The sequence below is a fragment of the Rhincodon typus genome, chromosome 10 (genome assembly GCF_021869965.1).
Source record: "Rhincodon typus isolate 14 chromosome 10, sRhiTyp1.1, whole genome shotgun sequence".
Lineage (NCBI taxonomy): Eukaryota > Metazoa > Chordata > Chondrichthyes > Orectolobiformes > Rhincodontidae > Rhincodon > Rhincodon typus.
Genome location: NC_063341.1, coordinates 13,275,547 through 13,287,855, shown reverse-complemented (window position 1 = coordinate 13,287,855; position 12,309 = coordinate 13,275,547). Strand labels below are relative to the sequence as shown.

The following is a 12,309-nucleotide window of genomic DNA, read 5'->3' as shown; positions in this document are numbered from 1 at the left end:
CCTATGCCAACATCTCTATCTCGTGTCTGCTGCAGTGCTCCAGTGAAACTCTCATTTTCCACTGGGGATCCTGCAGTCTTCAGGACTCAATATTGAGTTCAATAGTTTTAGGGCCCGGGCATTTGCTTCCATGTCCTTTACCCACCCCCACACATCCAAGACTGTCATCAAATGGGCTCCTTTCAGCACAACCAACCTATTTTCACCTACTTATGGTCCCCATTAATCGCTTTTCTTTCTCCTGGTTCAAGATTGTACATCCCTTTGTCTGAAAAAGCTGTCTTTCTCTTCTTATCTCTGGGCTCTGCTGAGTTCTTCGAGCAATTTCTGTTTTTTTGTTTCATCTAAGGGCCTCAATTGGGACCAGGACAGTCACACAAGACCTTGTCCATACCCTATAGATGTGATGAGGCTCAGCATTCATGACATTCAATACAAGATACCCTACTGACTTGCAGACAATGGAAGGCCTAGCAAGACAGCCTTGCTCCATGGATGTTTCAGAAAAGCGAGCAAAATAAGGGAAACAAATCCAACAGTTCTTTTTCTTTTCCAAGGTAAATGTGCGAAGGATTGCAAAACATGTTTTGAATTCAGCCTTACTTTAAGAACTTAAAAATATTTTACAGGCATAGCTATTGGGGCAGCTGGACAGGATGTTGAAAGAAAAATGCCATGATTTGGATTCCAGTAATAGTTGCACTAGTGTAGGTATCAGCTTACGTCACAACAAGGCATTGTTCACAACTCCAAACAGGATCGAGCATTCTTTCATAATGAGTGCAATATTATACCCTTCAAGGGTCATTCTGCTTAAGAGGCCCCACCTGTCTTATATAAAAAACAATTATTTCGCCAGCATACTGAATTTCACCACCATGTGGTAGGTAAGAATTTAAGAAAAACAAGCTATAAAATACTTCGTTTAAGAAGAAAAATTTGTAAAGTGGGTAAAAAAAAAAATTGGTTGCAGGGTACAGTGGAATTTTGTGGCTTTGGTAAGTATTTGAGTGCTTAGCTGTATTGCTCAACGCTAACTGTGGCAACATAGCTCCTTCTGTAACAAAAAGAAACTGGAAATTTGATGGTGCTTTGGTTGTTTGAACATGAAACAGGCACCTATATTCGATATGATGGGAATTGAACACCTTTTACAAGCTGGAACTGCACCATCTGCTTTCTCGAAAGAAGCAAACAGTAAATCTGGCCAGGGTTGACACGTGGATCAGACTTCTGTTTGACAATTACACAAGACACTCAGAATCAGCCCTGCCCCGAATTGAGGAAGACCTCCAGCCTAACCCCAGTCTTTAAAAGGACCCCCATTGTAGGTGTCCACAATTTAAAATACAGACTTCTACCAGATACTGCTTTCCCAGAGGCACATTAGCTATGAATTAGCCACATAGGTCCAAACAAAAACTCCATTCCACTAGCTGTGAAATACAGCATATCGAAATGATTCCAAAAATACACCTAAATCATGTGGAAGACCAGTTAGAATCCTGATTGTAAATGATAAACAAAATCTAGAGGGCAAATTTCACTATAATCAACCGGGGCACCTAGAAGAAAGTGATAAAAACTGTTCAGGGGCATCTCTCTTTGAAGCACAGTCAGTTTGCTATTAGCATTCTTCAGAGAGATGTGGGGTAAAAAAAAATAGAGCCGAGTCACAACTCCATCTTAATGCAACAACTTTTGCATAAAAAGTACATTTTTAGATATTTATTATCACCGGTTTGATACAAATTACATGAACATTTTTTTTTGTTAAATAAAAGACCGACAAGCAGACATTAATGGCTGTTCTCTTCGACCCTGGCCTTTTTGGAAGAATCATTATTCTCGATAAAATGATCAGCCAATTCACGAAGTGCTTTATAACGGTGAGATATTGTGTTCTTTACCGCTTTGGGCATTTCTGCATATCTGGAGAGATACAACAAAAGGAACACATCTGTGATTGAAATCAGCAAAACAAATTGTCTGAAATATCTAGCACCACCCCGCACCCCCCAAAGTTTAAAAAAGGTTGGTGCTCCAACAACTTGGAAAATGTTTCTGCACTTACGTCTGATCAAATCCATCAGGCTGAAAACAAGGATCCCAACCAAAGTTTCTGGGTCCCCGGGGATCGACTATTTTGCCCTATGTAATGGAAAAGATAAAAGGTATATAGATTTAAAAAAAAAAGTCACATTTTCAAATTGTGTGTTCCCTTTCTACTGACAATTCTCTACTGAAATTCATTGACATCCACCACCTTGAGTCAAATCAGAAAGGATGGTTCAACTTGGCTATAAATTGTCAAGCCCACTGTCACAATCGCATTAATTTATTCCTTGCCTCCCCAACAAATTTAGTCAGAATACATGGGTGTTGCTAGTTTGACTAATGTATACTGCCCACTCCTAAGGAGAGAGTGAGTGAGGTGCTTTCTTGAAATCCTACAGTGCTTGGTGTTTGGGTACACCCACAATGCTTTTTTTTTATTCTTTTCTGAGACATGGGCGTTGCTGGCTGGCCAGCATTTATTGCCCGCCCCTAGTTGCCCTTGAGAAGGTGGTGGTGAGCTACCTTCTTGAACCCCTGCAGTCTTCCTGCTGTAGGTGGACCCACAATGCCATTAGGGAGAGAATTCCAGGATTTTGACCTGGTGACAGTGAAGGAACGGCGATATATTTCCAAGTCAGGATGGTGAGTGGCTTGGAGGGGAACTTGGAGGTGGTGTTCCCATATATCTGCTGCCCTTGTCCTTCTGGATGGAAGTGGTCGTGGGTTTGGAAGGTGTTGTCTAAGGATCTTTGGTGAATTTCTGCAGTGCATCTTGTGGATAGTACACACTGCTGCTACTGAGCGTCGGTGGTGGAGGGAGTGAATGCTTGTGGATATGGTGCCAATCAAGCAGACTGCTTTGTCCTGGATGGTGTCAAGCTTCGAGTCTTGTTGGGACTGCACTCATCTAGGCAAGTGGGGAGTATTCCATCACACTCCTGACTTGTGCCTCGTAGATGGTGCACAGGCTTTGAGGAGTCAGGAGGTGGGTTACTCGTCACAGTATTCCTAACCTCTGACCTGCTCTTATAGCCACTGTGTTTATGTGGTGAGTCCAATTGAGTTTCCGGTCAATGGAACCCCCAGGATGTTGATAGTGGGGGATTCAGCATTGGTAACACTGTCAATGTCAAGGGACAGTGGTTAGGTTGTCTCTTATTCATGACAGTCATAACCTGGCATTTGTGTGGCGTCAATGTTATTGCCACTTGTCAGCCCAAACGTGGATATTGTCCAGATCTTGTTGCATGTGAACATGGACTGCTTCAGTATTGAAGGAATCATGAATAGTGCTGAACATTGTTTGCTGATGATTGCATATCCCCACGTCTGACCTTATGATGAAGTGAAGGTCATTGATGAAGCAGCTGAAGATGGTTGGGCCAAGGACACTACCCTGAGGAACTCCTACAGACATGCCCTGGAGCTGAGATGATTGACCTCCAACAACCATGAGCATCTTCCTATGTGTCAGGTAGGACTCTAACACCAGAGACTTTGCCCCCTGCTACCCATCGATTCTAGTTTTGCTAGGGCTCCTTGATGCCACACCTGGTCGAATGTAATCTTGATGTCAAGGGCTGTCACTCTGACCTCACGTCTGGAACTCAGCTCTTTTGTCCATGTTTGAACCAAGGCTGTAATGAGGTCAGGAGCTGGGTGGCCCTGGTGGAACCCAAACTGGGAGTCACTGAGCAGGTTATTTCTGAGCAGGTGATTTCTGAGCAGGTGCTGCTTGATGGTACTGTCGATGACACCTTCCATCACTTTGCTGATGATCGAGAGTAGGCTGCTGGGGCGGTAATTGGCCGGGTTGGATTTGTCCTGCATTTTGTGTACAGGACATACTTGGGCAGTTTTCCGCATTGTCGGGTAGATACCAGTGTTGTAACCGTACTAGAACAGCTCGGCTAGGGGAGCGGCAAGTTCTGGAGCACAAGTCTTCAGTAATATTGCTGGAATGTTGTCAGGGCCTGTAGCCTTTGCAGTATCCAGTCTCTCCAGCTGTTTCTTGATATCATGTGGAGTGAATCAAATTGGCTGAAGACTGGTATCTGTAATGCTGGGGATCACTGGAGGAGGCAGAGGTGGATCATCCACTTGGCACTTCTGGCTGAAGATTGCTGCAAAAGCTTCAGCCTGATCTTTTGCACTAATATGCTGGCCTCTTCCATCATCGAGGGTGGGGATATTTGTGGAGTCTCCTCCAACAGTGAGTTGTTTAATTGTCCATCACCATTCATGACTGTTTGTGGCAGAACTGCAGAGCTTAGATCTGATCCATTGGTTGTGGGATCTCTTTGCTCTGTCTATCACTTGCTGCTTTCGCTGTTTGGCGTGCAAGTAGTCCTGTTTGGTGGCTTCACCAGGTTGACTCCTCACCTTCAGGTATGCCTGGTGCTGCTCCTGGCATGCCCTCCTGCACTCCCCATTAAACCAGGGTTGATGGTAATTGTTGAGTGGGGTATATGCTGGGCCATGAGGTTACAGATTGTGCTGGAGTACAATTCTGTTGCTGTTGATGGCCCACAGTGCCTCATGGATGCCCAGTCTTGAGTTGCTAGACCTGTGCAAAGTTTGTCCTATTTACCACGGTGACAGTGCCACACAACATGATGGAGGTTGTTTTCAATGTGAAGGTGAGACTTGGTCTCTACAAGAACTGTGCAGTGTCGCTCTTAGTATTACTGTCATGGACAGATGCATCTCCAGAGGGCAGATCAGTAAGGATGAGATCAAGTATGCTTTTCCCTCTTGTTGGTTCTGTCACCACCTGCTGCAGACCCAGTCTAGCAGCTCTGTCCTTTAGGACCTGACCAGCTTGATCAGTAGTACTGCTGCCGAGCCACTCTTGGTGGTGAACATTGAAATCCCCCACCCAGAGTACATTTTGTGCCCCTGCCATCCTCAGTGTCTCCTCCAAGTGTTGTTCAACATTGAGGTGTACCGATTCATCAGCTAAGGGAGGACGGTATGTGGTAATCAGCAGGAAGTTTCCTTGCCCATGTTTAATTTGAAGCCATGAGACTTCACAGGGTCCAGAGTCAACGTTGAGGACTCCTACAGCAAGTCCCTCCCGACTGTATACCACTGTACCACCATCTCTGTTGGGTCTGTCCTGCCAGTGGTACAGGATATATACAGAGATGATGACGGTGGTGTCTGGGACATTGTCTGTAAGGTATGATTCTGTGAGTATGACTATGACAGGCTGTTGCTTAACTAGTCTGTGAGACAGCTCTCCCAATTTCGGCACTAGCTACCCAGATGTTAGTGAGGAGGTCTTAGCATGGTCGACAGGGCTGTTCCTGCCGTTGTCTTTTCCGGTGCCTAGGTCAATGCCGGGTGATCCGTCAGGTTTCATTTCTTTGAGAGTTAGTAGCGAATGTTACAACTGAATGGATTGCTAGACCATTTCAGAGGGCAACTGAGAGTCAACCACATTGCTGTGGGTCTGGAGTCACATGTAGGCCAGACCAGGTGAGAATGGCAGTTTCCTTCCCTAAGGGACATTGGTGAACCAGAAGGGTTTTTCCAACAATCAACAATGGTTTCACGGTGATCAGTAGGCTCTTAATTCCAGAGTTTTCCTTTATTGAATTCAAATTCCGCCATCTGCCGTGGTGGGATGTGAACCCAGGTCCCCAGAACATTAACTGAGTTTCTGGATTAATAGTCTAGTGATAATACCACTCGGCCATTGCCTACCCCTACTGTTAGGAAGGGAAATGCTGGATTTTGCCCCTGCAACAGAGAAGGAACAGTGTTATCGTTCCAAGTCAGGATGGCGTGTGGCTTGGATGGGAGCTTTCAAGTTGTGATGTTCCATGTAACTGTTGTCTTCAGATTGAAGGCAGAAGGTATTTCGATTATTCTGAACAGCAGAAGGTTGCAGGTTTGAAAGGTGCAGTCTAAAGATAAGAACATAAGAACTAGGAGCAGGAGCAGGCCGTCTGGCCCTTCGAGCCTGCTCCGCCATTCAATAAGATCATGGCTGATCTTTTTGTGGACTCAGATCCACTTACCCGCGTTCTCACCGTATCCCTTAATTCCTTTATTGTTCAAAAAAAATCTACCTTTTTTTTTAAAAACGTTTACTGAAGTAGCGTCAACTATTTCACTGGGCAAGGAATTCCATAGATTAACAACCCTCTGGGTGAAGAAATTCCTTCTCAGTTCAGTCCTAAATCTGCTCCCTCTAATCTTGAGGTTATGCCCTCTTGTCCTAGCTTCACCTGCCAGTGGAAACATCCACTCTACTTCTATCTTATCCATTCCCTTCATAATTTTATATGTTTCTATAAGATCCCCCCTCAATCTTCTGAATTCCAATGAATATAATCACACTCTACTCAGTCTCTCCTCATAAACGAACCCCCTCAACTCCGGAATCAACCTAGTGAACCTCCTTTGCACCCCCTCCAGTGCCAATACATCCTTTCTCAAGTAAGGAGACCAAAACTGCACACAGTACTCCAGTTGTGGCCTCACCAGCACCTTGTACAGCTGCAACATAATTGTACAGCTGCTTTTAATTTCAATCCCTTTAGCTATGAAGGACAAAATTCCATTTGCCTTCCTCATTACTTGTTGTACCGGCAGACCTACCTTCTGTGATTCATGCACGAGGACACCCAGGTCCCTCTGCATAGCAGCGTGCTGCAACTTTTTACCATCCAAGTAATAATCCTTTTTACTATTACTCCTACCAAAATGTATGACTTCACATTTATTTTCATTGTATTCCATCTGCCAGACCTTTGCCCACTCACTCAATGTATCTATGTTCCTCTGCAAAGTTTCACAGTCCTCTCCACACTTTGCTTTGCCACTCATCTTAGTGTCATCTGCAGACTTTGACACCCTACACGTGGTCCCCCAACTCCAAATCATCTATATAAATTGTAAATAATTGCGGTCCCAACACCGATTCCTGAGGCACACCACTAGTCACTGACTGCCAGCTAGAATAGCACTCATTTATCCCCACTCTTTGCTTCCTGTTAGTCAACCAATCCTCTATCCATGCTAATACTTTACCCTTAATGCCATGCATCCTTATCTTATGCAGTAACCTCTTGTGCGGCACCTTGTCGAAGGCCTTTTGGAAATCTAGGTATACCACATCCACAGGGTCCCCATTGTCCACCTCGCTCAATGTCTTCATAGAATTCCAAAAGATTTGTCAAGCATGACCTGCCCTTCATGAACCCATGCTGCGTCTGCCCAACGGGACAATTTCTATCAAGATGCCTTGCTATTTCTTCCTTGATAATAGACTCAAGCATCTTCCCCACTACAGAGGTTAAGCTAACCGGTCTGTAATTCCCCATCTTTTGTCTACTTCCCTTTTTAAACAGTGGCATCACATTTGCTGTTTTCCAATCTGCTGGGACTGCCCCAGAGTCCAGCGAATTTTGGAAAATTACCGCCAGTGCACCTGCTATTTCTCCCGCCATCTCTTTTAGTACCCTGGGATGCATTCCATCAGGGCCAGGAGACTCATCAATCCTTAGCTCCATTAGCTTGCCCAACACTACCACTTCCGTAATAATGATTGTTTCCAGGTCCTCACCTACCTTCGTCTCTTTGTCAATTACTGGCATGTTATTAGTGTCCTCCACTGTGAAGACCGATACAAAATACCTGTTCAATGCCTCGGCAATTTCATCATATCCCATAACTAAATTCCCCTTCTCATGCTCTAAAGGGCCAATGTTTACTTTAGCCACTCTTTTTCATTTTATATATTTATAGAAACTTTTGCTATCTGTCTTTGGTAAGTTGACATAGTGCATCCTGTAGATGGCATACACTACCGCCGTTCTAATCAGTGGTGGAGGAACTGAATGCTGAATGCGATGAAAGGACTGCTTTGTCTTTGATGTTATCAAGTCTCGAATATCGTTGGAGCCGCACTCATCCAGGCAAGTGGGGAAGTATTCAGTCAGTCACTCTCCTGCCTTGCGCCTTGTCGATGGCGGACACGATTTGGGGAGTCGAGAGGGGAGTTACTCCCTGCAAGTTTCCTAGCCTCTGCCCTGCTCTTGTAGCCAAAGCATTTATATTGCTAGTCCAGTTATCTTTATGATCAACGGTAACCTCTGATGGTGGCAGGATTCTGTGATGGTGACACCACTGAACCTAAAGGAGCGATGGTTGGATTCTCTCTTTTGGAAATGATCAGTGCCTGGTACTTGTGGATTTGCACTACCCCATATATGAAGAAGTGCTCTCTCCAGCAACACTTCAATGGAACACCCCCTCCCACCAAACAAAACAAGAAGACCCCTTTCTTTATAGAAGACTGCTCATTAAAGTTGAAGCTCATGGAACTGAAAGCAAATAATTGGCCTACTTAGGACATCGGCTGAGCAACAAGAGATAGGATAGGAATAAACAGCAGGTTCTCTCTAAATAGCACGATCTGAATAGTGGTGTCCTGCAAGGAGCTTTGTCAGGGCCTCAACTTAGACAATGGTGTAGAAAGTCACACGTGCAAGATTTCCAATGTCACACAGATAGGTAACATTGCAAAGTGGATGGAGGCATAAAATTACTGAAGAAATATTCAGTACTAAGGGGCAACACTGTGGCAAAAATGGATCTCATTGTGGACAAGTAAGAGGTCAGAGACAAAGATTGTCTGTGCCTGACCAGTGTAGTCAATAAAAGGTGAAAAGCTTGAAACAATGGAGGTTCAAAGATCATTAACATGTCATGAACAGGTACAGAAGACAATGAAAAAGGCTAATGTCGTGCTGGCCATTTTTCCCCACAGGTTTTGAATACAAACACGTAGAAATTATGCAGCAGCTACACAAAACTTTGGTTGAACCACACTTGGAATAATGAAAACAATTTTAGGCATGATACCTTATTAAGTGCACATTGCCTCGGAGGGAAAGCTATATAGATTTATTAAAATAACGCCCGGACTCCAAGGATCAAGTCATGATGAGACACCGCAAACTTGGATTGTATTCTCTGGAATTTAGAAGGTAAGGCATGCTTCAATTGAAATATTAAAGATATTAAGGGGAACTGATAAGGGTGGAAGAGGAGAAACTATTTCCATTAGTTGGGGAATCTGTTATTAAGGTGCACAGTCTAAATTTTTGCCAGACCTGTTCAGAATTGAGATTAGGAAAGACTTCTACACGAAGACCAGTGTATTTTTTTTTAAAAATAAACTTGTTCAGAGATGTTATTACGCACCTCTGGAGCAGGTGGGACTTAAACACAGGTCTCCTGGCTCAGATGTAGGGACGCTAGCCCTGTGCCACAAGAACCCATGAAGACTGATGTTAGCTTGAAACTCTCTGCCACAAATGGCAATGAGTACTAAGTCCATTCTTAATTTTAAATTGGAGATTGGATAAGAAAATTCCAAAGGTTATTAAGGGACATGAGTAGGTGGAGTTAGGCACAGATCAGCTTTGATCTTAAATGCTGGGAAAGGTTCAGGGGTTGAATATCCAACTCCCTGATCCTAACTCCTCTGATGCCCTAAAGTACTTTTAAAGCTAGCAAAATACTTGTGTAATGTAGTTACTGCTGTACTGTAGGAAATGCAGCGGTCATCCTGCACGGTGAAGAAAATAAAATTATCCCAATGTCATCCAACTGCAGTCAAGTATAATGAGGAAGAAAAGTCCAGGGACATATAAACAGCTGCTGTCAGCCATGGCTCGATTGGCAGCACCTTTACTTCAGACAAAATGTTCTAGGTTTGAGTCCGACTCCGAGATTTGAACATGATCATCAAAACGGATGCTCCACTAGAGCAGAGAAGGAATGCTGCACCTTTGGAGGTCCCACCTATCTTCTTGGGTGAGTGCAGAATTTCCCACAGCACTGTTCCGAAGAAGACGAGGGTAGTGATCCCTGGTGTCTGGACCAACATTTAAGCTTCAAACAACATCACAAAAACAGATTAACTGCTCATTACCACCGTGCTCTTGGTGGGAGCTCACTGTCAACAAATTGATTGCCACATTTCCTCCAACAGTAAAAACACTTCACAAATAAATTCACCGGCTGTGGAAAGTTCTGTAGTCACATAACATAGAACATAGAACAGTACAGCACAGTACAGGCCCTTCAGCCCACGATGTTGTGCCGACCTATTAAATTTGAGTTTTTGTTTCAATTCACTCGATAAGCATCCTGATTTTGCATAAGCTCGTTTCTTGTGCGAAGAAAAATGGGGTCACTCTCACCGTCACACTGCTCCTTTGTAAATACATACCAGCGTTTTCCCTCGAAAGAGCTTTACTGAATCGTTCGGGTTTCCTGTGCTGTATGCAAAGGTGCAGAGTGCATATGCGGATTTATCCTCAAAGCCTTGTAGCATCTTATACAAGCCTGGAAAAAGATAAATGCAAGTATGTTACAAATTAACAAGAGGCAGTACCTCAGTAACAGAGCTACAGTAAATCTGTTCTGTTGAATGAATACTAATGACCAGCTTTCTGCCTGCAGCTACAGATTTATGCACAAATTGGATTAACATCACTGTCTGACTGATGATAATCTTGTCATTTTTGGTGAGCCTTCTTTCTATTTTTAGACTGGCTCAAAACTACGCAGAGTTTATACAGATTGGATACAGAAAAAAAAACTTTGCATCTTCAGAAGCCAGTAGATACTGTAGCCAGAAAGTTAAAGAAAATCGCCAAAAAATTCCAAGGGGAGAAAAGGAGTTTTATTTATGCAGTTGTGTTGATCTGAAATGTACTGCCCGAAAGGGTGACAGAAGCAGATCCTTTAACAACTTTCAAAAGGGAAGTAAGTTCCTACATAGGTTGTATACACCCACATAATTATATACGCACATGCAGAAAAAGAAAAATTTGCATAGGTATACACAAAATACGAGTGGAATAAACACGTCGCTCTTTCAGAATGCTGGCACTCGGAATCTAAAAGTCCTCTGGCTACTAACCTGTCCGCTAGGGGCAGGTCCTTCAATTTAAACACTTCATTAGAACCCCACTCAGCCTCCTCTGTTCTCAAAGGAAACAAACTCAGCCTAGCGGCATGGTGCCTCAGTGGTTAGCCTTGCTGCCTTACAGAGCCAGGGACCTCTGTTCAATTCCACTCTTGGGTGACTGTCTGCGTGGTGTTTGCACATTCTCCCCTTGTCTATGTGGGTGTCCTGCCACAGTCGTAACATGTGCAGGTTAGGTGGATTGGCCGTGCTAAATTGCCCATAGTGTCCAGGGATGTGCAGGCTAGGTGGATTAACCATGGCAAATGGAGGGTATAGGGTAGTGGAGTTGGTTTGGGTGGGCTCCTCTTTGGAGGGTTGGTATGGGCTGAATGGCCTGCCCGCACACTGTAGGGATTCTATTGTTCTATCTAATTCACTGCCATAGCTTAAATTCTCCATTCCTGGCAACTTGTGTAAATCTTCTGTGTACCTTCCCTCCTCCAGAACAATCACATCCTTCTCATAATGCAATGACAAGAAGTACACATAGTACTCTAGTTACAGGCCTAACACGTAGAATAGAATAGAATAGAATCCCTACAGAGTGGAAACAGGCCCTTCGGCCCAACAAGTCCACACTGACCCTCAGAACACCCACCCAAACCCATCCCCCTATAACCCACCTAATCTACACATCCCTGAACACTACGGGCAATTTAGCATGGCCAATCTACCTAGCTTGCACATCTTTGGACCGTGGGAGGAAACCGGAGGAAACCCACGCAGACACGGGGAGAATGTGCAAACTCCACACAGAAGTGGCCCGAGGGTGGAATTGAAGCCGGGTCCCTGGCGCTGTGAGGCAGCAGTGCTAACCACTGTGCCACCGTGTTTTATACCGTTCCAACATTACCTTCCTGCTACTACAACTTCCCTTTATTAGGGGAGGCACAGAGTACATTACAATTGCCATTTTGATAACCTTATCAAACTGTTCTTACCACTTACCGTGCATTCCCTTGCCTTGTTTGAATTATCCAATTCATTACTTCACATTTCTACCGACTGGATTCTATTTGGCCTGCTTCTACTCACATGACCAGTTCACATATCTTGCTGCAGTCTCTAACTTTCTTCCTCGTTAACAACCACATAGCCAAATGTTTGTAATCTCTGCAAACTTTGTAAACCATACACTCCAGTCTAAATAAGCAATCGATAACATGAAAAGCAGTTTTGCATATTGTTAAACACCACAGGTAGAATTCATCTCCTATGCATTCTGTAAAGTAACACATTGGATCAGTACTGTATCA

At 44.0% G+C, this 12,309-nt stretch overlaps 1 protein-coding gene across 3 annotated transcripts in view; it reads right to left on the bottom strand.

The window, feature by feature from the left end:
• Window positions 1-1,713: 1,713 nt before the first annotated feature.
• The window catches only part of itpa (inosine triphosphatase (nucleoside triphosphate pyrophosphatase)), a 36,091-nt gene continuing 25,495 nt past the window's right edge, over window positions 1,714-12,309 (bottom strand). For 2 of the 3 annotated variants that reach the window (XM_020518987.2, XM_048601821.1), the window contains 3 exons: window positions 10,310-10,425; window positions 2,075-2,151; window positions 1,714-1,932 (listed from right to left, as the gene is read on the bottom strand). In XM_020518987.2, coding sequence (XP_020374576.1) covers window positions 1,800-1,932; window positions 2,075-2,151; window positions 10,310-10,425 — 326 coding nt within the window. In that variant the 3' untranslated portion in view covers window positions 1,714-1,799. The remainder of the gene's footprint in view (window positions 1,933-2,074; window positions 2,152-10,309; window positions 10,426-12,309) is intronic. The other variant, XM_048601822.1, reaches the window with a different exon arrangement.